Below are 24886 nucleotides of genomic sequence, written 5' to 3' on the forward strand. Positions count from 1 at the left end.
TTCGAGACTCTGTGTAGTCTCGAAGGGGGGAAATATGTAGTGTCTGACGTGCCACATGTTATGTGATGACTGGGGTCAGTTAGGGGCAGTGACAGTCCCAGGGGATATCCAAGAGTTTTTCCAGCAGGAATTTCACCGCTTCTCAGCACATCTCTGTATGTTTGAAAATAATGATACATGGTTCTAAACAGTTTTATGAAGGCTTATGAGAATTATATATTTTACATATAATTTCTAATATTATCTCTATTATCTTATTTCTTTTCTTGTTCCTTTTTTTTTTTTAAGTTGTGAAATATTTTCACCACGCTGACCGCTTCCCCCTGAACAACCGCAAGCTGTGGTGCTGTGATGGTATAAGTAGAATATATTATTTTCATATCATAAATAGAAAATTATTCAACACAGTACATTTGACAGTAAAATTGACATTTTTCAAAATAATATTTAAATTTTTTTGTCATTGTTTTGTGTTTGTAGGTGCACCCCAGTGACGACATGGGGATGCCTATCCTCATGGAGTTGCTGTTGGCTGCCACCAAACAGCACCTGGAGATACCAGCACCTAAGCCACAGGTGTCGCGCCCGGTGTCTCCCAAGCCTCTGCCAAAGGTGGTTCCACATGTGATTGTGGTGGGGGAGGTTGTAGTTCCACGGGCCCCCCCTCCTGAGTGCGATATTTTTTTTTGTAGGATGGTAGGGGATGGTACCGCCTTTTCCGCCTCTGATTGGCTAGAAGGGCTCGCCTCCGATTGGTTATTTGATTTGGCCGTGAAACGTCATCTCACGTTCATGACATGCTGTCGGTTAGTCTGTTTTGATCGTCTTTACCACCAACAGAAGTAAATGAAGTCAATCCAACAGTGTGATAAGTGTGTGCCATCATTTTTATATTAATTGAAAGCAGATCGCCAAATTTAAGGTTGACACCTAAAGTGTATGTCCACATCTTAACATATGTTCTCATAGGCACAAAAAGTATCCAAGGGACGATGAAACGGTAAACTAAGCGATTTCTCAAGGCACTTTGGCAGCACGCTCTGGAGGACAGACATGTGTTGCAGCTTTTTCCCTGTAAGGCTGGACTCTTCAAGTCTCCAAACCAGCTAACAGAACTGTAACGGAACTGAAAGTTGGACTAACCTGTTTTGAAGTCGGTGTTACTGTCATGTGTTGTCACATCTGTCCTCCAGAGCATGCTGCCAAAGCATGCCATGAACGTGAGATGACGTTTCACGGCAAAATCAAATAACCAAGCGGAGGAGAGCCCTTCTAGCCAGTCAGAGGCAGAAAAGGCGGTACCTTCCCCTACCATCCTACGAAAAAAAATATCACCTCCTGAGTGGACGTCTGTACAGTCGGGCAGTAAGGTAAGAGACTGAACTTTGTAAATATGTTTCATGAAATAAAAATAAAGTTGTGAATTGATCCACTTTTTTTTTGCTTTTTGTCATTGCAGAGGAACCACTCTGAACATGAGCATGGCTCTGGTTCATCACAGACACAAGTGGTTCATCATGTGGTATGTGATCTTTCATTTAACCATGATATTTACATAACAGTGATAGTTCGTGTGCTTTATCTAAGAAAATGACAAGTGTTAGAAATAATCTAAATGTCTGTCAGGTGGATGGCGCTCCAGTGTTTCATTCCACTGAATGCGTGCTGCTGGCCCCCCACGGTGACGTGGGAGAGCGAGGGCCTGATCACAGCTGCTTGCAGCTTTAATTATTATTATTATTATTATTATTATTATTATTATCATTTTGATATGAAATAGTCATATTTATCAGTTTGATACTAAATATAGTCAGTAAACCTGTCAAAATAACCAATTTATGAGCAATACAGCTGTATGTATACACTGAAGTGAAAAGTTAGAAGGCATAATCAGCTAAAAATAGGTTAGCTGACATAGAATGCTAGAGTGCAGGCATGTGACTCATTCAGCTGGTCATGTCTTTTTAAATGAATATAGAAATATATGAAATATTTCACAAATCATAACACATACTTGGCAGGCCAACATCTTCACTTATTTGTTGTTATGCAATATTGGTCCTGTTTTTGTCCTGGTAATGTTTCACGCACATATTCCAAATTACTGGATGGCCCAAAACAGACAAAATTAGCCTTTTCCCTATGGCTACAGATTTTTTTCTTTGCAGTTGCCTTTCAGGTCTATATATTATGCACTGGGTATCCCTCTGCATCTGCTGTTTATGATTCTGGGATGTGTAAGTGTAATTTCAATTTCTTTGTGTATTCTTTGCGTTTTCAAATACTTCAGATGTCTAGACCTCTAAACCTCCCACCTAGATACAAAATCCTGCAGGATACGCCAGGTGTGAAACACACCCTAGAGGGTCGGAGCCAATACTTGCGGCAGATGTGACGTAATCGTTGCGCGCCATTTACCGGGGTGACGTAGGGATGCCTTATTTTCAAATTGAATGATTTTCTTTATAAAACATTTAGGCTTAAAAATATTTATTTTGTTTTATTTTCACTCCCAGATGTATCACAAAAAATGGAGACGACAAAATGCACAATTACGTGCATTGGTGGATTCAGATGAGAATCCAGGTCCCTCTTTTGCTGATAGCCCAACAGACACACAGACACAGGAGCAGTCTGATATAGGAGAAGACGAGTATCGAGATGATCACCACCCGCCAGACAGTGATGGTGAAAGTGATTCAGAAATTGGAACTTTGTCTGAGGAGGAATCAAGTGATCTAAGAAGTGATTTGGCAAAATGGGCTGTAAAAAATAAGGCAACGCGCACGTCGGTTGATGAGCTGCTCTTGGTGTTACGTAAACATGGCCACCGGCTGCCAAAAGATGCCAGAACTCTGTTAGGAACTCCACCTCAAATAGAAGTCAGGGATCTATGTGGTGGCCAGTTCCTCTACTTCGGTGTGGAGACGGGACTTTTGAAAATGTTCTCACAGTATCCCGATTTCTTTTCAACAGAAAATGAGATACTGCTAAATTCCAGTGTAGATGGTGTGCCATTGTTTAAATCATCCAATGTACAAATGTGGCCCATTCTTTGTAGTGTGAAAAAGTTTGAGCCATTTATCGTTGCACTATTTTGTGGAACTGCAAAGCCAAACAGCATTACTGATTACACGTCTAGTTTTTTAACAGAACTGAAGGCACTCCAACAACATGGGGTTAAGTTCCAAAATGGAACATAAAATGTAAAAGTGAATGCTTTTGTTTGTGATGCCCCAGGGAGAGCATTCCTAAAATGCATCAAGTCCCACAATGCCTACAACAGCTGTGAGCGGTGCACCATTGAAGGACAGTATGTAAGTCACAGGGTTGTATTCAACTACCAGTCGCAGGAGAAGATTGATGCAAGAACAGAAGATGACTTCAGTAAACAGGCATATCCCATCCACCAAACTGGTTGTTCACCCCTGATCACTGCAGGCTTGCAGTACATAAAACCGTTTGTGCTGGACTATATGCATGTTGTCTGCCTAGGGGTTGTCAGACGATTGCTGAACTTTCTAAAACAGGGACCTAGAGAGTATAGGCTGTCCCCAAGGCAAATTGGAGAAATTTCAGCAAAACTCTTGTCCCTTAGTGGAAAGCTGCCAAGAGAATTTGCCCGACAGCCACGAAGTCTAACTGATCTGCACAGATGGAAAGCGACGGAATTCAGGCAGTTTTTACTCTATACTGGACCTGTCGTTCTCCGACAACTGCAAGACAGTTTTTACCATCACTTTTTGACACTGTCAGTTGCCATGTCTGTCTGTTGGACTCCAATGACATTACACAGATGTCATCCATTGGCTACGCTGAAGAGCTTCAAGTATATTTTTATAGAACATCTACCAAGCTCTACAGCCCAATCTTTCCATCCTATAATGTCCATGCCCTGATCCACTTGGCTGAAGATGCAAGGCACTTTGAAACATCTTTGAATGACATCTCTGCCTTTCATTTTGAAAACCACCTGCAAAAACTCAAAAAAAAGTGTCAGAAATGCAAAAAACCCAATTGCACAACTATCGAAGAGGATAGCAGAAATGGACAATGCAAAAATTCATGTCTCACCAGCAGCACATGGGACATTTGTGTCAACTAAGAAGAAGGACTCCTGTTTTTTTTTTGGGACATGCCTGTGCCTTGGTAAAGGAAAGAAGGCCAGAAAAGACGTGTGTGTGATGTGTACAGTCTCGATGCTTTGGACAGTTTCTTCACCAGTCCATGTGACTCAAAACTGATTAACATTGCTGTACTGCGTGATGAAAGAGGGAACAGAAAACGAGAACTGATTGAGGAGAAAAAACTGAAGCACAAAGCAGTTTGTCTACCATACAAAAGTGGCTACATATTTATGCCATTGCTTCATGGCGGTGAAAGGAACTAACCAGCCTAGGATAAGTGACAGAAGAAGATGAGAGTTAGTCCACTAATAGCTGTTAATCTTTCAATGTTAGAAGTTTTTAGTTATAATGTAATGATGGTTATTCATTTTAACTGTTGGATAGCATTTTTCTGAGTTTTCTCTCTTGTTTTTTCTATAGACCAGAACAATGTGGACCAGAGTGGTGTGGAGAGAGGAGACCATGGAGATGGTAGCCTGGTTCCAGACCATAGACCCCGCCCACTCAACTGAGTAGGCTTGCATCTCTGGTCTGGCATACTTCAATGTTTTTGCGATTTATCTCGTCCAAACGCCGGACGGACCAATGAACGCCGGGGGTCTAGCGATTAGCCAATCAGCGCCACGCTGATGTCAAGCTGTACGCCGGTGGGTAACTGGTGAGGATAGCAACAATGGCGACCGCTACAGATCCTACAGACCACATTAACGATGCTATTGAGGTATTTCGCCACTACTCACGTTAATGGAGGACCAAATTAAGGAAGCTGCTAAACTGGATATAACGGCGATGCTGCTGGGCGTGCACAATGACGGAGGCATTTTAAACGGGCAATGCTCGCTTGTTTTCGGCACCCCCGAGGCATGGATACTAATGACGTCAGATTCTGGGTGAGTCGTTGATCTCTACTGATTGGTTAGGGAAAAAATCAAATTCCCTCCCCCTTGTAAATCGCCTTCAATGGAAGCCATGTCAGACTGAAGGTTCTGGGAGCTTCAGTCTGACACTCAGGCTATGGAGATGGAGGAGGTGATACCATCATGTTGGGTTAAGAATGGTGATGTATTGTGGCCTACACATGGAACTGCAAGAGCGTTGAAGGCCTGCAAAGAACCAGAACAGTCATGGACAAAATTCCCATTAATAAAAATTAAGATTCAGTCAGGTATGTGTTTTGTAAGGCAAAGACTTATGTCATAACGTAAGGCGAATTTCAAACTGTCAACACATACATATGGACATTTCTTAATTTTTCTGTTTTACATGAACTTTTAAGTATATCTGTCTCTTATATATGTTTGGTAATTTCTGGACAGCTATAATGTCAGTTTTGTTTGTGTGTGTATTTTGGGGAGACTGTTTTATTGTTTGGTTTTATCTCGAACAATAACAACAACAAATAACCATAAAATTAAAAATAACTAAATGTCAGAAGAAGCACAACACAAATAAACAGCCTCATCCAGAAAAAAACAACAACAAAATAATATGCTTGAGAGGGAACAGGAGGAAGCAAAAAGCTTATTTAGTCCTGCCCCTTCCTCACAAAATCATATCATATGCAATAAAAAACAATGTTGTCATTCAAGAGCCTCAAGTTATTGTTGACTGTTGGCATGTAAGATCATATCCGCTTATATAAAAAATGAAACAAGTAATTTATAATAGCCAAACCTGCATTTTTACCCAGTTACTGTTATATATTAAGACTTACTCATTTGTATGCATTTTACCATTGTTGTATGTACTTTCAGATGACAAGAATGAATGCGAGAAGTATGATTTTACAACAACTGCAGAATTGAGTGGCTCAGAAGAGGAGTTACCAACGAAGAGGAGGCCAAAAAAAAAAATATTATCCTGACTACCAAAGGGTATGTTGGGCACTTTTACTACTCTGATCATTTGTAACATTTTCAATGTTGTAGAATGCTGAAACATTTGTAATTGTCTATCAAAGATTTATTGACTTTTTCCTTTTATTAGATGAACAAACTGTCAATAAAGACAGTCAAAAAGAATCTGCTCCAGGTCTTATGATAAAGAGTACAGGTATGTAATAAATTACATTTTTTGGTTTTCACATTTATTTTCATACCTCTATCACAACAATGTGGTTGGAGTAGGGTTTTCTAACCTTTTTTGTCAATTCAAACTAAGACAGTCAACACAGGTATGTCTAATTGTTTGAAAGATGACTACTATCTTACAGAATGCATATTACCAATTTTAGGTGAAGAGGCTACCAAGAAGTCTCGAAAATTTATTCCTTGTGAAGGTATGTCTTAATTTACAGGAACCAATGCACTGAAGGCAATGTCTACATGGCCCCAAGGCCTACCTCATTGTAACATTGTATTTCTAGAGTAAACCACCAAAATGATCTCCTTGTGCACAGCCAGTGTGATCATCAGGTGCAGGTTGGTAGCAGGAACATTTAAAGAAAAACAGTGAAATAGACCACTGCATGCTGAAAAACTTTACAGAATCTTTGTGAGTAAGCAACATGTTTTGCCTGTAGCTCCCTCTGATTGTTGCTCACTCAGAACAAAGATTCATTAAAGTTTTTCAGTGTGCAGAGGTCAAATTAGCGGTTTTGCTTTCATTGTATTTTCAGAGTTTGTAATAACATAATAGTCTTTGTTGGAGCCACAATGGGTGCTTTTTGTTTTTGAACACTGGTTCATTTTGGGGTATGCCACACCTAAAGGGGGAAGTGACACCTTGGCAGTGGGTCATGTCACACAATCATGTCATATGAAGACACAGGTGGGCTCAGTATGTTTGAATCAGAGAGATGTAATGGTTCTTACTGCAAACTCACAACTAAGTCACACTTTTAAGTAAATATTGCAACTACTAATACAATAAAAAGAAGCCACATTCTGCAAATACAAGTAATGAGAATCAAGCCAAGGAAAGAATAACAAAAGTTATGCGCGTTAAGAACACATCATTGTAGCATTTCAATCACCACCATGGCTATGTCATATCTGGCCAATTAGTCACTGCAGTTTTGAAAGTACTTTTCTTATGACTGTTGACTATTTATTACAGATGACTTTGTGCATTCATCATTTTGGGAGAAGTTGGAAGAACAGTCTGGTAAATATTGCAAAACTTCCAACACAAAGAAAAGACGCCGCATCCTGCATCCCGCAAATACAAGTAATGAGAATCAAGCCAAGAAAAGAATAACAAAAGGTATGCACGTTAAGAACACATCATTGTAGCATTTTAATCACAATGTGGCTATGTCAGTACCGGGCCAATTAGTCACTACAGTTACTAGTTAAGTACTTTTTTTAAGACTGTCGCCTATTTATTACAGATGACTTTGTTCTTCCAACTCCTCCCAAAATGACAGATGCACAGTTTGGTAGGTGGTTGTGTGAAACCAGTTTTGTCTTTGATTGGGTATCAAATATTTTGAAGTTTAGTATGCTATACCAGAACTGAAAGGTTACAACTTGTATTGAATGCCACAAAATATACATTTCAATTGTCTTTTATGTTAATGCTAACTGTTAATGTTGCTTATGTTGACTAACCAAATACGTGTAAAGTAATTTTGAATTATTGACATATTAACCCTTCCCAGTGTCTTAACCCTCTAAAAACACAGAAAGAACCCCGATGGACATCCCCTCAAGCCCTCAATCTCGATCCTTGGCACACAGTGGTAGCAGGAGTCCCTCTGAGTCTCTTTCTAATGGTCAAAGGTATTTAATTGAAATATGATCGAAAGTGCAATATTGCCAGTACAAATGAAGCACTGTTATTATTATTGTTGTTATTGTTGTTGTTGTTATTGTTATTATTATTATTATTGGATTTTATTTGGTATGGACATCACAATTACACTGGACAAAGCAGATGCACTGATTGAGTGCTTTAGCATACATGCTAATTATCAACACTTGTCCACAGGAGGCTTTTAAAAAAGTACAGACAATAAAATAATACACTGTAAAGCTGCAGAGTCTGAACTACAAATCTCCCAGATGTAAGAAAATGTTTGTTGTACTGACCCCAAATGTCACATGTTAATAATACAACTTTTTTCCCAGTAAAAATAGAAATCGCTATGCAAAATGATCATTCCCACTAATTTGAATTATACTGCATTTGCAGTACCTGCTGTAGAAAATTTTCTTTATTTTTATTATTTTTTTTTTTAAGCAGATCATTCAGCCCTAGCCAAGAGAGTCTGTCCGAATCCCTTTCTCAGAGACAGCGTGGCGGTTCCTCAGGGTCTTCCACTCATGGACGGAGGTATTTAATTTAAATATGATCAAAATTACCATACTGTCAGTATATATAAAGCACTGTAAAGCTGCAGAGTCTGAACTACAGATCTTCCAGATGTAAGAAAATGTTTGTTATACTGACCTCAGCAAATGTCACATGTTCATGACATTACTTTTTTTCTAGTAAAAATACAAATTGTGACACAAAATGATCATTCTCACTAATTTGAATACCTGCCGTAGCAATTTCCCTTATTTTATTTTTTCAAACCAGATCATTCAGCCCTGGCCAAGAGAGTCTGTCCGAATCCCTTTCTCAGAGACAGCGTGGGGGTTCCTCAGGGTCTTCCACTCATGGACGGAGGTATTTAATTTAAATATGATCAAAATTACAATATTGTCAGTATAAATGAAGCATTGTAAAGCTGCAGAGTCTGAACTACAAATCTTCCAGATGTAAGAAAATGTTTGGCACAGACCTCAACAAATGTCACGATATATATATTTTATAAAAACTGCAATGCAAAATGATCATGCCCACTAATTTGAGAATTATACTTCATTTGCAATAACGGTCATAGCAATTTCCTTTTTAATTTATATATTTTTTTTTAACCATATCATTTAGTTATAGCCGAAGGAGTCGGTTCAAGCCACTTTTGCAGAAACGTGGGTGGACTTCCTCAGAGTCCTTCTCATGGCTGCAGAATGCTTCTGAACCCACAAGGAGCAGTAAGAGGTGAGGGTGTTGTGAGGAACATATTCTGGCATATGGGAAAAAATACTGGAACTCTTTAAGATACTTGAATCTGTCTTGGGTGCATGCCTGTACATGACCATTATGGGTTGCATAGTATGCAACCCATTTTCTCCATCAGTGACACTCCAAGAACGACTATCGACCGGAGCCTCAGGAAGCCTCCTGAGAAGTCTATGAGAGCTGAAAGGGATCCCCCAAATGCAGCCGAGGCAATGTCCACGCATGCACACTCAAACAAATTGAGGAATGAAGACTTCCCGATGTCTGAAAAAAGTAATGTTATTCTCTTATTTTTGCTGACAAATAATTAGGAGTCTTCCAGTGTCCCTAGCTGTCCCAAAAGTTTCAGTTGAATCAGATTCAGCAGTTCAATATGACACTTTGCTGATTCTTCAAACTAACCTGATTTTTCACATGGGCACATGGTAATACATGTAAGGTTTTTCTTTTTTTTTTTTTATTACAAGCCAAAAAAAAAAAAAAAAAATTGCTCCATTGGCAGATTTTTCTACTTGTTCCAAGTGAAAATTTGTGTGAAACAAGTGAAAATTGATATTTTGAGATTGAGATTTATTTTGACTAGAAATTAGATATTTTGACTAGAAATAGCACAAATATTCTTGGTAAGATTTTGAGTTTTTGCACTGTGTTTTTATTGGGCAAATGAAAAAACAATGATTTTGTGGTGTAGAGCATACTCACTACGTTATAAAAATAATAATCGGTCACTTCTTTCTTGGCTAGAATTCCAGAAGAGAGTTCTTCAGCTCCTTCTCGAAATCAAGGATACAATTCACATTGCCACCTCATCTGCTGGAACAAGTTATGAAGTGAAGCCGGCAAACACTGAAGAAGAGCTCGAAGCTTTAGAGAATTGCCTGGAGGACAAGAATGAGGGTGCAGAACTGTTAAGTTTTAACCCTCAGGCGGTATTGGGGTCTGAGTATCAGGCTAGTGAAACATGGTTTCACAACTCTAATGTACATGGGGCTAATGAAGTTCTCAGACACCATTCCTAATTTCAGGCAAAGAACACTTTTAAATTAATTCAATACATTGTGCACATTTCCTGCTGGACAGCTTCTCAGGCCTCAAATCTTTTCTTGCTTTAAGCCCTGAATTTCAAAGCTAAATATTTGTAGAGATATTCTGATGCCTCTCCCTGATTGGGTACAAGACAAAAACAATCAGACTGATCTAATAAGTACAGCTTCATGGGGCATTTCACATTTTGATCAGAGACAGCAGCAGAGACAGACAAGACGAAGACGTGTGCACGTTTTATGGGCGCATGGGGCCTATAGAGTGTGCACAGTATGTTTTCATCCGGGTAATGTCTTTACAGCAAGAAGTGCCTTTTACGGCTTCTTGCACCACTGAGGTGTGTGTGTGTGTGTGTGTTATGGTAGCAGTAGCTAATGTACCCAGGGGGAAAACAAGTGCTATAAAAAAACAAAGACAACAAAAGGGTTAAATAATTAATCTTGTAAAGTGCTGGCAAAGTTTCATTATGACTATAGGTTTCTTCACCTTGGTGACCGCTACAAACCCCTCGTCCTTATCATGTGCCTGTTTTGTGGAGGTCTGGACTCTACTGACCACTTTCTGGTTATATTTTTAATTTCTTGTTGCTCCTTTTCAGAGTAAACATCTGAAAAGGTTGGGAGGCATTGATGCCGCAGACCTTGTTAAGAAGTCAATGGCTGCATAAGTAACTTTATGTTCCTTTTTTGCATTAGATTATTGTGGTCCAGGTAATATGAACAACACAAACATGATCCAGTAGTTTGGATAAGTTGGAGAACATTCATGGAAATGGATTTTACTTAAGAAAAAAATGTTCCCTGTCATATACTGTCATGCACTCCCCCAACACACCCACTTACTTGCTCTCTGCTACATTTTCATAATGAACTTGATTGCACTATAATATTCTAATATAAATCTGTTTTACCATGGCAGAACTATGACAAATAAAATGATGGCCAAAATGAGCCTCAGAGGAAGAAGTGGGAAGGTTGCCTTCATGAAGACTCATCTGTACAAGACAATCTGTGGTGAGTTTGCTTTAACATAGTAGTTTTGTGACAATGTTTTAAATAATTTAATATAGTAAGTAGAATAATAATTCATAAGCAAAATCATTTTTAGTTGGAGGACTCTACAGATCATGCTCTACAGGTTGCATATGTGGTTGCAGTCTAGAGCCCTGCCCCATCACCTTTTGCACAATATGCTTTGATAGATAATGCAGTAACATAAGGCAATTTTGTGCATTAGTATTTTGTTGTAATTGAGAGGTTAGCATTTGCTAATACTGATCTGCTGTTTTTTTTCCCCTCTACAGATGCTGTCTTCAGCTCATTTAATACAACAATGACCAAAGTAGAAGAATATATGTCCAAATATTTGAAATATGCACCAGAGAGGATGGGTGGTGGTGGCAGAAAGAAGTAGCACAAGAAGGGAAGATTTAACCAAAGCCCTGCTGTGTTCAGTATTGCTCAATGTTCGGGCTATTTTTCTCAGGTTCAACTTCAACATATGTTTCAAAAAATGTTGAAAAAAAAGACTGCTTGTGTGTGAAATGTTGGTACACTTGATTTTTCAGCCATGTCAGCTATTAAAGCATACAGTTTCTTACGTCATTGAAATGTCTTCATTTATCTTCTTCCTGGTCTTGCTTTGGCTTCTTCCTAGCTGACTGTCCACGTTGTGAACATTTAAATGACAGTGTATTTGGTGCTTTCCATGTGATATCGATGAGATCTCTTCAAGATGATTAGTAATCACAAAAAAGATTCTTATTATGATTGCTATAGCTTACTTGTCTAGTAAAGATAGAATTATGTCCAATAAGAGAGCCATGCTCTTATAAACGGTGAGATTTAGTACATCAGTTGATAAAATTGTAAACTTGGGTCAAATACAAAATAAAGATTTTACAAATGACCATTTTGTTTAGGGTTGCACCGTGTTTCAGGACAATCACAGATATAGTGTTCTGCAAACTTAGAGAGTGTTAATGTATCCATTTCAAGGTGTTTGGTGTTATTGGAGCTACTGTTGAACACATCAATACTTTAGTGAAAACAGTGTAACAAAAATATATATTTAGTGTGTTGAAAATCAGGACTTTATAGTAACGTTGAAATTTCAACCTTGATTGGATTTGCAAAATCTAAACTAAAATCAATATTGATTCAATGTTGGCAAATTCACCTATGTTGAGAAATGTGACGTAGAAATGACGTTGCTATTTCAACGTTGATTAGATTTGCAAAATCTAAACAAAATTCAACGGTTATCCAACACTGGCACCTGACGTTGATTCAACAGTGACTCCACATTAAAATGCCAGCTGGGTGGCGACCTGTCCAGGGTGTACCCCGCCTCTTGCCCGATGTCAGCTGGGATAGGCTCCAGCCCCCCCGTGACCCTCAAGAGGATGAAGCGGTTAGAAGATGGATGGATGGATGAATGCCTAACAACACCGATGGCCAGCTTGGTTGTTTCAAGAGGATAAAGAGAGGTATTTTGTTGGTGCTGTAATCCTCAGTCACAGTAAAAGGAGTGTAGTAATGCTCTCTCTTTCTCTCTCTCTTTCTCTCTCTCTCTCTCTCTCTCTCTCTATCTATCTATCTAGTGGTTAAAGCAAATGAAAGTCTTGGCTAATAAATGAAGTCCTACAGAATACATGCCACACCGTTTACATAGGGATATTGTATGAAGTACTAAATTGTTATCGGTATCACATTAAAAGTACTGGTATCATAATTTTTGAAATTATACCCTTAGTGCATATGTACACTGCTCAAAAAATTAAGTGAACACTTAATCTTACAATATCAAGTCAGTTAAAGTTCAGGGATTTCAATCGCACAAGTGATTGTGAATCTGTTTCACCTGCATGTGGTGTCCATGCATAATTGCTCTCTCCATATCCTTCCTGACTGATTCTTCTCTAGTTTTGTGTGCTAGTGTCCTTGTTACTACTGGTAGCATGAGGCGGTACCTGCAGCCTAATCAGGTTGCACACATAGTCCAGCTCCTCCAGCATGGCACATCCATACATACAGTCTCAGGAAAGTTTGCTGTGTCTCCCAGCACAGTCTCAAGAGCATGGAGGAGATACCAGGAGACCTGCTGTTACACATGGAGAGCAGAGCATCAATCCAGCAGCAGGACTGGTATCTGCTCCTTTGAGCAAGGAGGAACAGGAGGAGCACTGCTAGACCTCTAAAAAAATGACTTTCAGCATGTGTCTGACCAAACTGTCAGGAGACTCCATATCAGAGGCATGAGGGCCCAACGCCCTCTAGTGGGAATTGTGCTCACAGCTCAGCCTCATGCAGCTCAATTGGCATTCGTCAGAGAACACCAGAATTGGCAGGTCTGCCTTTGGCACCTGTTCCCTTCACAGATGAGAGAAGGTTCACACTGAGCAGATGTGACAGGCATGAAAGAGTCTTGAGATGCCATGGTAAATGTTATGCTGCCTGTAACATCATCCAGCATGACCAGTTTGGCAGTGATGGTCTTGGGAGGCATATCCTTGGAGGGTTGCACAGATCCCCGTGTCATAGCCAACGGTACCCTGACTGCTCTTAGGTACTGGGATGGGAGCGATTGTCAGACCTTATGCTGGGCCCTGGGTTCCTACTGGTGCAGGACAATGCCTGGCCTCATGTGACCAGAGTGTGTAGGCAGTCCCGGGATGATGAGGGCATTGATGCCGCTGACTGGCCCTCTCGTTCCTCTGACCTAAATACAATTAAGCACCTGTGGGACGTTATGCATTGGTGCATCCAACGCCACCAAGTACTGCCACAGACTGTCCAGGAGCTTACTGATGCCTGATCTACAGTACAGGCCAAAAGTTTGGACACACCTTCTCATTCAATGTGTTTTCTTTATTTTCATGACTATTTACATTGTAGATTCTCACTGAAGGCATCAAAACTATGAATGAACACATGTGGAGTTATGTACTTAACAAAAAAAGGTGAAATAACTGAAAACATCTTTTATATTCTAGTTTCTTCAAAATAGCCACCCTTTGCTCTGATTACTGCTTTGCACACTCTTGGCATTCTCTCCATGAGCTTCAAGAGGTAGTCACCTGAAATGGTTTCCACTTCACAGGTGTGCCTTATCAGGGTTAATTAGTGGAATTTCTTGCTTTATCAATGGGGTTGGGACCATCAGTTGTGTTGTGCAGAAGTCAGGTTAATACACAGCCGACAGCCCTATTGGACAACTGTTAAAATTCATATTATGGCAAGAACCAATCAGCTAACTAAAGAAAAACGAGTGGCCATCATTAATTTAAGAAATGAAGGTCAGTCAGTCCGGAAAATTGCAAAAACTTTAAATGTGTCCCCAAGTGGAGTCGCAAAAACCATCAAGCGCTACAACAAAACTGGCACACATGAGGACCGACCCAGGAAAGGAAGACCAAGAGTCACCTCTGCTTCTGAGGATAAGTTCATCCAAGTCACCAGCCTCAGAAATCGCAAGTTAACAGCAGCTCAGATCAGAGACCAGATGAATGCCACACAGAGTTCTAGCAGCAGACCCATCTCTAGAACAACTGTTAAAGGAGACTGCGCGAATCAGGCCTTCATGGTCAAATAGCTGCTAGGAAACCACTGCTAAGGAGAGGCAACAAGCAGAAGAGATTTGTTTGGGCCAAGAAACACAAAGAATGGACATTAGACCAGTGGAAATCTGTGCTTTGGTCTGATGAGTCCAAATTTGAGATCTTTGGTTCCAACCGCTGTGTCTTTGTGAGACGCAGAAAAGGTGAACGGATGGATTCCACATGCCTGGTTCCCACTGTGAAGCATGGAGGAGGAGGTGTGATGGTGTGGGGGTGTTTTGCTGGTGACAGCTGGACCGCAGAGTGAAGGCAAAGGGGCCAACAAGTGCTAAACACCTCTGGGAACTCCTTCAAGACTGTTGGAAAACCATTTCAGGTGACTACCTCTTGAAGCTCATGGAGAGAATGCCAAGAGTGTGCAAAGCAGTAATCAGAGCAAAGGGTGGCTATTTTGAAGAAACTAGAATATAAAACATGTTTTCAGTTATTTCACCTTTTTTTGTTAAGTACATAACTCCGCATGTGTTCATTCATAGTTTTGATGCCTTCAGTGAGAATCTACAATGTAAATAGTCATGAAAATAAAGAAAACGCATTGAATGAGAAGGTGTGTCCAAACTTTTGGCCTGTACTGTATGTCTGGGATGAGATCCCCCAGGACACCACCCGCCTTGTCAGGATTAAGCTAGACATTGTCATGAGTGCATACAGGCCCTTGGGGACCATACATACTACTGAGCCACATTATGTGATTATGTGATTTTAGATCCAGCTCTCAGCAGGTTGATGATTTCTATTTCCATTGACTGTTGTTGTGTCATTTTGTTCTTTTAACAAATTATTCATTGTACACCAGTAAAGATTTTAAACTTGAATAATTTTAGGGATGCACCGAAATGAAAATTTGTGGCCGAAGCCAAAGCCGAATAAAATTAAACGCTTGGCCGAATACAGAGTACCGAGTACCGAATACCATTAGTTTTTGCAGATGAACCCCCTCCAGATTAGTGTTGTCACGGTACCAAAATTGTGACCCACGGTACGATACCAGTGAAAGTATCATGGTTCTGAGTAGTATCACGATACCACAGCGAAAATGAGGCAGATGTGCCTTTTGTCATTTATAAAAAGTTAAATCACTTTTCTATAATACATCAATGATATTTCAATGGAATAAATTACTTATTGACTGATTCATACTTCAAAAACAGCATCAATAAGTGATTAATGTAGGGGAGATCAAAATAAAATAAATAAATAAAATAAAAATCAACCAGCCACCCTCCTCCCCTGACAAGTAAAGAACAGTTCCTTCATAAGTAAAGAACAGTCCCTAAAGTGCGGTGAGGTTTGTGGACCGTTACCTGCCACAGAGAGAGAAATGTGAATGGCTCATTCTCCTCTGACACGCCACATACGTGTGCTGCCACGGCTCGGCTGTCCAGGTACTTTTGGGCAGTCATGATGCCAAGAAGAGGACATTATGGAGCCGGACTTCTCCATTGCCTGTAAGCCTATGGCCGCCGTATTTGACAGGAATACATTCCTGTCAAGGAATACATAGACGCTGTTTGATTGCATTATCAAAACACGCCGCTATTATTCGGCCTTGCTTTTCACTTATTCCACCTAATGCTGAATGTGTTTTTTTTGCAATATAATAATTTGTTCATCAAGATTTGATGTGTGATTTAAGTGTTCCCTTAATTTTATTGAGCAATGTGTATCTTGGTTGAAAAAAAAAAAAAAAAAACTTACCTTGTGCTTGTAATTATGCATGTCTTGCATAAGAACATATTTCAACATAATACATAAACTATTACGAGTGGAACTGTACACTAATGAATATAAAGACAAAAATCATTGAATTTTAAAATACTTTATTTCATAAACAATATCTAAATTCAACATGGTTGGTCACATACACAGTAAGAATAGAAAATGCTTGGAACTAGAATAAGAGAAAACAAGAATTGGGCATTCCTATCTGCTCCTGGAGTAGCAGCTTAAGAAGTGAGCTCACTGTGTGAAGGTGATGGTGGTTAGAAAATTGTGCTACACACGGAAGAGGCAGGTTCAAGCCCTTGGCCTGCTCGTGTCTCTGTGAAAGACACTTTGACCTGCATATGGAAGGGAGCAACTTTCTCTCTGGGATCACTGTACGGTACCTCAATATTCCTAGACAGCTCACACAGCTCTCATGTATCATTTGCATCATCTGCTACAGTTGCTTTTATTCAAATCACAGAGAAAGACAGATCAATCCTCAGCACCTTTCTCACCTTCTGCTTTATTCACTACTCATTCTGTCTTATCATGGTCTGCTTACATTGGAAAAAAATATTTAGTTTAAGGTAGTGCATGGAGGCAAGCCATCAGTATCTCATAAACAGACATAAATAAATACATTTCAATACTGAAAAGACATCATTATGGTCCATGGTGTAAATCAACCTAGAAAAGATTCACATTGTCCCCCCATCTTTAAATAGGGCTGGATATATCTTTACATGTTGGAAGACCCTAACCTGTGTGGCTAGACTATCTTAATTGATCTCTAATATAAAGCCAAATATTGAGAATATTGTGCAAGACACTATTTGTGCAAAGAATGTGTGCTCCTCTACTATAAAAGCTTCGACAGGTGTCAGTTTTTAGTCAGAGTTTTAGAAAAGTTTCCCACAATAGAACGACACTAGGACAACACTTAGAAGGCATTTGCTGTATAGAATACTGGTTGCTGTAGATCATAATTCAATTAGAAATGCCTTTTGTTAAAGAATACACCAAAATGCACACGTCACAAAAGCCATTCACATAATGTTAAAAAGAAAAACCTATGGGCCATGGACTGTGCTGTCCAGGAGAAAATATAGAGAACTGGCTGCTCTGGCAGTTCCCCCAGAATGTTTTCTTTTCTGTACAGTGTTATCTCATCCATTCATCCCTTGTTTTGGACTCGTCTGTTTAGCTACAGTTTGTGAGACATTGAGGAGGAGGAGGAATGACTGAGGGTTGGTGAGCTGTGCTGTGCTGGACGGTGCTTCACCATGCTGTGCCTGAGACAAACAGTGCAAATGCTACTGTGTTCTTCGTCCCCTGGGCTACTTGCGCTGCTACTGTACAGTTAAGTACCGTGCCACTCCAGAGGAGGCTGTGGATGTGTGCTAAAATGTGTTTTTGTTTGCGTGTATGTGTGTGTGTGTGTGTGTGTGTGGTACAAACGTTGGCCAGGCAGTGATTAACTCGGGTCTTGCTACGACCAGTCAAACTGTAAACAGGACTGTCTTCAGTTTTTATAAACAGGCGAGCATAAAACATGTTCTTCTGTCTTAAGGGGACTAGTCAGAAAAGAAGCTTGACCCCCATGCAGTTCATTGTTTGACTTCACAGCAAAAAAAGAAAAAAAAAAATCTCTTCTTTACTTTGAAATTTCTTCACTTTCTATTCTCAAATAAGACAGTGGCAATCTGCGTATCCAGAGGGTTTTTGTTTCTTTCCAGTTGCTGACATATCAGTCGTTATATGAGGTAATCAAGGAGTAGATCATACTGAAACAGAAGAAGAACAAACAGGAATTCAGGAAATGGAAAGCAAGTAAACACCTCTCTGATTGGACAGGTAGGCAGAAGGTGACAAAGTGAGTATTACATAATTCAAATAAACTAATGGCCTGCTTGAGGCTTTCAGATAAAGCTTTTGAGCACTGTGTGTGTATGTGTGTGTGTGTGTGTGTGTTTTCAAACATTTCATTAATCCATAGTCAGTATTCCTGCTGATTCATCTCAGTACTGCTGTCTCAACTGCTTACAGATTTAATGGGAAGTCTGTTTGTGGCCTTAGAAGTTAGAGTCTCACAAGTGGACTTATTTATTTAGTTGCTGACAGCAAACATTTATCTGTGATGTCTCTTTGCAGCTTTTCTGTCATGGTCTGCATTATTCAGAGTAATGCTGCTTCTTCATCAAGATTTGCCCTTCATTACAACAACACAAGGGGCTGCTGCATTGGTGGGAGTGTGGTGTAAAGTACCAGTGAAACAAACCCGGGAAGTCTAATTTGAGTAATATGTCCATGAGTTTAAAGGCATATCAGGCATCAGAACACCGTACAATGATTAATTCTGTTTTGATATGGGATTTTACAACTCAGAAAGTTTTCACAGCAGCAATTTAATCTTATCAAGGGAGACAGCAGAAATATGATGTTCACATTACAAAGTCATCCACCAGTTAAATACACAAGCCCATATTTGCTTGGCCAATGTAGTGTCTTGCCAAATGACGTTGCACTGGCATCCCTGCTGTGTCATTGGACTGGACTCGGGCGACTGAGTCAGAGGGGCTGTGTTTCAAAGAGAGCTCAAGTTGGTGTGAATGCAGCTTTAGAATGTGTGCCGATCAACATGAGCACAGCAGGAAAAAATGGCAGCTTCCTCATTTACTTTGATGAGACAGCTTCGTTCACAAAGAGGGCTCTGGCAAAATCATCCAGTGACACGGTGTGCTGCAAGCATACGTTCCAGTGCTTTAAAGGCTTTGACACACCAAAAGGCCTTTTCCATTGTCACTTTTGGATTTTGCATATCCATTATCAATTATGTGCCATGCCACGCAAAGCTGCACCAGAGATGGACCTTCTCCTGTGTAGGTCCAAAAGTGGGGCTGCTCACCCTTGAGCAGGTAGCGGTGACATCGCGCAGAATGCAGCCAATCCCCGATCCCCATTTCCCCATTTCTCCCCCTCAATTAAACCATGTGTGTTGCAAGTCTCTAATCACCTCTGTCTGCAGGAGACCAGAGAGAAAGGTGTTTTTAAAAGTCTGTGTGTTCAGCTCTCAGTACTTTTGTTGCTTCTAACTGAATCTCTGTGGTTTGGAGTTTAGTTTCTCTCCTGTGTCCTATATTTACTTCAGAAATTTACTTTATTTTACTGTTTCATGCTTGTTATCAGCTGTATTAGAAGTTGTGTGAAGTTGCTGCTTAGAAACTCAACATTTCCTTATTTTGCTGCGTCACAAAAAGTTTTTACATGACAAAATAATGGGGCACGTTTATAGTGAAGAATCAAGGAAATGCAGGAAATTAAATGTATTTATCACTGAATTAGTGGAACTTTGCGGCTTTTCTTCAATAAAAGGCAAGTCGAATGATGCTGCTGCTTTTAAATGTCATCACTCAAGAAAAGCCATCATCAGTTAAAGACACACCTTTAAGCAGGAAGTCCTGTAATAATGGAATATAATAGCAAATCCCTGTTTGATGGCAGCAGGTTAGTAGCAGGATTGCAACTGTGATAACTTCCCAGAACTGTAAAATCCTTACTCATCCTTACTCAGAGTGCACTGGTTTGGCATCTGATAAGCCCTCAAAATCATATAACTACAGTTTAAAACTTCCTTCCTCGATAAGATTTCATGATGCAACACAACCGCATCGGCGCCTTCCATTTGTTTTAAACAAAGTGTTGTCTTCTATGCACTCCTCTAGCATCTACCATTATTCTGTAATTGCACTCACTACAATCGTGGCAACTATAGCATGTAGACAGAGAAGCCACAGCGCATTTACAGTACAAAACAATGGGAGGTGGCCTTCATGTGCTTCAAATGCAGATGCTTTTCAAAGCTTTTTGTCAGAGCAGAGAACCTATCAAAGTTAAGCAAAATCCATCTTTTCAGAAAAAATAAATAAACAAATAAAATATTTTTTTAATTGCTATATAAATCTATCTATCTATCTATCTATCTATCTATCTATCTCTCTCTCTCTCTATATATATATATGTAAATATGTATATGTACTATATATATGTATGTGTGTGTGTGTGTGTGTGTGTGTATTCTTCAGGTTTCTACATGATATAAAAATGTAAAAACAACAATCCTTCCTGGCATGATTGTGTTGTTGTTTTTTCATTTTTGAAAAGACTGCAGCTGTGGAAAAGTTGCTACTGAATGCAAAAGAAAAAGCAAAAGCTGATGATCATGTAGTGCAATGAGCATGTAAAAAGCAAGCTGTAAAGCACACATCTCTGCAAAGTGACAAAATGATTTCACCATCAGTAAACCATTGATAAAGATGGGATTCTGCCATACTATATGCTTTCTGACACAGTGACATTTACCTGAAAAAAAGAGAATGATAAAGAACTGCATGAAATAACAACCAACAGCCAAAATCACAGACTCAGGATTCAACACTTATTTCATGGTGCTGTGACTTGACAAAAACAGATCAACACCTCGCTGACAGGAACTAATGATTCCAAACATTTGCATTCATCCCAGAGGCCTGTTCGAGCTCCTTACACCTCAGTTAGTCTCTACTGGTGAGAAGACTGCAAATTCACTCTGTTTATCACAATTATCCACAGACAGAGAGAGAGAAAGGAGAGGATGTATGTGAGTATCTGATCATGAGTGAAAGGCTGGTTCCTCCTCTGGGACTTGACCTCCTCCCATTAAAGCCTCTGAGAAATGGCTTCATCATTAGTAGATGGACTTGTAGCTCTTTAAAATACAGCTCCTTTACTTTCACAGCCTAATTAGATATAAAAACAAACAAAACACGATGTATACTAAAATATGAGTTGTTACATGAGATACTGCAGCAAAGAGGAATATGCTGACACTAAGAGAAAAAAATATATCATGCTTTTTAATTTGATAAATATTCATCATTATTTTTATGCTTTTGCACATGATCATATTTTTCATTTCTCATTTAATACAATTAGTGCTAGCTATTAGGTTTTCAAAAAAATAAACATAGATCATCATTTCAAAGCCTTTTGTAATATTTTTATGGTCATTCATATGCCATGGACGAGAAGAACATTAATAGGACCTCTGTTTTCTTGAATGATTTCCATCCAGCTGGGTTGTCTGTTGTTCTCAGTAGACCTGGAATTGTATTATTAATGTGTCCAAGTCCAATTAAGATCCAGGACCAGTAGAGTAAATATGAGTGTGTAATAATAATACTATTTCACTATGTTCAAACAATTTCTAATAATTTACTTTAACTACAGGTTAACATTTAACTTACTGCTGATTATTGCTTAGTGCAGCTCTAAATACCCAATCTGAAATGAACTATCAGAATTAGCCAACATGCTGATAACTGTTACATCAGCAGTATTGGCCAATACCAGCTTTTAAATGAACTACTGGAATTGGCATGTCATCAGCACTAGCCGATATTAGCTTTAAAATTAACTGTCAGAATCAGCCAAAAAAGTGGATATATCAATATCGATATTGGCTATCGGCCAAATAAGTTGTTATGCATCAGCATATTGGATATCTGCCAAAATATCCAATATCATGCATCCCTACCAAATAGCAGAAGTTATCATTATAGAACTGCATCAGTGTTTTGTTGCTTTCTGTAGCTTTTCATGATTTCTGTAGTATCTTGAATAGCTACATCAGTATGCTAACATACCCACATTGATATTGCTTACATCTTGATGTTTGGCGGGCACAATGTTTACTATTTTAACCATCTTAGTTTAGCCTGTTAGCATGCTAATATTTGCTAATCATCACTAAACATAGAGTACAGCTGAGGCTAATGGGAATGTTTTCAGGTTTTTGGTTGAAAGTAAAGCAAATATAGGGAATGGGGATCACGGAGTATTCTGGGAGTGCTGTTGCCATCTTGGAAGGCTAATCCTTTGCTGCTGGTCTAAATATTTGTCATATGTCAATTGTTTATCATCAGAAAGTATAAGTAAGCACGATAAACAAATGCAAATTTTAAGAGGAGTTTTTGACAGAGGAAAGCAAGCAAAATATTCAACCCAGTCTCACTCCAGAGTCGTCACAAACCGGTACTTGGACAGTGACTTCCAGCATCAGACACTGATGAAAAAAAGCCAACCTTTCACATTGGCGTGATACATAGCCGGTTGCAATAATTGTTTAACGGTGCCTGGCGGCATCAGGGGGAAACATGGCGGGACAACAACGAATGGTAAAGCAGCAAAGTCAGAGCAGGGCAAGCAGGAGTGGTGGTGGGTGGGTTCATCCGAGGGGGCCAGTGTTCCCTTCCTGTAAGAAAGAAAGCCAAACTGGGGTCTGTTTCACAAAGCAGGTTTAGTGAAAACTCTGAGTCTGTTAACCCTGAAATGAGGGAAACTCTGGGTTTTCCGTTTCAGAAAGGGAGGTAACTTAAACCAGAGAAAGCGGAGTAACTCCAGCCCCTTTCAGAAAGCGAGGTAACTGAAGCTCGGTGTCAGTTACTATGGCAACTGACTCTGTGAACCTAACCTGGTCGGGAGCATGTTTTCTTCAATGAACCTCGAGTTTCTAGCTGTCTCCTCCCTCTTATGCCACACACGTAGTGTGATTCATTCATTCGTTCGTTCGTTTAGTGTCGCGCGGGTTTCCGCGAGTTTGATCATCTGTCCTCAAGGTAAAGTCGGATCCTAAAGTGTGTTCTAGTTCTAAATCTACTTTTTTTGACCATTTCATGTCCGTTCTTGGAGGACCCTGTGGACAAAAAGGCAGTGTTACTGAGGAGGGAGTTACGCATTCGTCGGGAGATTATTCACAGGCCCAGAATTGACGTATTATCATTTCCAGAACATTTTCTTTTTGAACGGTGCAGTTTCACATCACAGTCCATCATTTATATCCATAACCTCATCTGTCGTGACATAACCAACGTCACCAACCGTGGACGTGCACTTTCATCTACCCAGATTCTTTGTGTTGCTCTTTGTTTTTTTGCAAACGGGAGTTTTCTGTATAATATCGAGATGCAGAATATATCAGTAAGGCCATTGTCTGCAGAGCCGTGAGAAAAGTGTGCCTAGCTCTGAAACGTCTATTAAACTCTTGTGTTGTGTTCCCTGGACATAAACTTGTGAGGGTCATCACGGAGGAGTTCCACAGGATTGCAGGTGAATGATGTAGAAATCAGTTAAAATTTATGATTATAAATCATATTCAGTTAATGACATGGTGCAACCTCAGACTGGGATTAGTCATTTTAATTTCTTTTCAGATTAATGTGCAGGTAGATTGACTGTCTCAAAATGTCAGACTGCATCCTCAAAATCATACCAAGAATAGGCTATATGTCTTATTTCTAGTCAAAATGTCTAATTTCTAGTCAAAACATCACACCTAAAAGTAACTTGTTTTTAGACCATTTTCATTTGAAAAATAATTAGGTGGGATTGCATCGAAGTGAACTAAATTTGAGCTTTAACACCATTCCACCTGTTTGCATCTGTAGCCTAACATTATTGTAATTGTATAAATGTATAAAATTTATTTAAACTTTCGCATTGACTCGAGCAGTAATTTTCTCCCACACCGACTCCCGTTCCTTCGCTGCTGCAGCCGTGTTACTCTTCTTCCTGAAAAAAGCTTCAAATTCGCTGTATGAGCGCATTAAAATATCCAACTCCAGAGGAGTAAAAAAAGCAGACCTTTTCTTGTAGCTTGTTGCCATGGTGAATCGTGGTATCGGGGCTCCATTGATGACGGCATTTTAAAGTCGTGGTGCGCGCACTTAACTCAGAGTGAACAAACTCTATGTTGATTGAACTGATTAAAATCACCTGTTCTGAAACCCGTAACCCAGAGTTTCCCATCTCAGAGTTACTCAACTCAGAGTTCAGGGTTAGGCTCAGAGTTTGTTGAACCTCCTTTCTGAAATGGACCCCTGTTCTTTTTTTCTAAACCCAACCAAGTGCTGTTGTTAGCAAAACGCAACAGTGTGCGTTTGTTGTTGAACAAATGCAATCGTTGAGATATGATGTGCAAGGTATCCTGAGTGCATTGGCTGTTGACGTTATGAGATGCCGTGTCAACTTCAGCCTGTTACATGCACTGTCTGTTTCAAATCACACTTCTGTTTTCATAGGAAATGTAATGTTTGCATACACTCTACGTGTGCTATGTCAGTACAACACTGCAAATTGAAGTTTTTATCTTCAAAAACAAACACGTGGTTAAGTTTTGCTAACACACACACCTATTTGGGTTTAGGGAACAAAAGCACGTGGTTGGGTTCAGTAAAACAGAACAGGGTTTGGCTTCACAATCTTACGGGAGAGCAAACACTGGCCTCCCGGGTGAAAGTCACGGGTTGTTGGACCCATCCACCACCCCTTCCACCACTTTAACTTT

At 39.7% G+C, this 24886-nt stretch overlaps 2 protein-coding genes across 12 annotated transcripts in view; one reads left to right on the top strand and one right to left on the bottom strand.

Moving 5' to 3' along the window:
* Nucleotides 1–1294: 1294 nt before the first annotated feature.
* LOC125897399 (uro-adherence factor A-like) lies at nt 1295–11657 on the top strand. 9 transcript variants are annotated; one of them, XM_049590718.1, is made up of 14 exons: nt 1295–1370; nt 1460–1522; nt 4548–5017; nt 5882–6001; nt 6114–6179; nt 6361–6405; nt 7729–7849; nt 8310–8402; nt 8652–8741; nt 9006–9116; nt 9232–9410; nt 9882–10044; nt 11100–11194; nt 11485–11657. In XM_049590718.1, exons 7-14 carry the CDS (start codon nt 7764–7766, stop codon nt 11592–11594), a joined length of 927 nt encoding a protein of 308 aa, XP_049446675.1. In that variant the 5' UTR covers nt 1295–1370; nt 1460–1522; nt 4548–5017; nt 5882–6001; nt 6114–6179; nt 6361–6405; nt 7729–7763; the 3' UTR covers nt 11595–11657. The 9 variants fall into 9 exon arrangements, 8 of the variants coding, with proteins under 8 accessions (XP_049446675.1, XP_049446670.1, XP_049446672.1 ...); XM_049590713.1 differs by having other exon boundaries at nt 7753–7849; XM_049590715.1 differs by lacking the exon at nt 6361–6405 and having other exon boundaries at nt 7753–7849.
* A 4998-nt stretch (nt 11658–16655) lies between these two features.
* Nucleotides 16656–24886, bottom strand: part of cnih3 (cornichon family AMPA receptor auxiliary protein 3) — a 284350-nt gene continuing 276119 nt past the window's right edge. For all 3 annotated transcript variants that reach the window (XM_049590755.1, XM_049590757.1, XM_049590756.1), the window contains one exon: nt 16656–18290. In XM_049590755.1, the coding sequence (XP_049446712.1) occupies nt 18254–18290 (37 nt within the window). In that variant the 3' untranslated portion in view covers nt 16656–18253. The remainder of the gene's footprint in view (nt 18291–24886) is intronic.

This window comes from Epinephelus fuscoguttatus, linkage group LG11 (genome assembly GCF_011397635.1).
Source record: "Epinephelus fuscoguttatus linkage group LG11, E.fuscoguttatus.final_Chr_v1".
NCBI lineage: Eukaryota > Metazoa > Chordata > Actinopteri > Perciformes > Serranidae > Epinephelus > Epinephelus fuscoguttatus.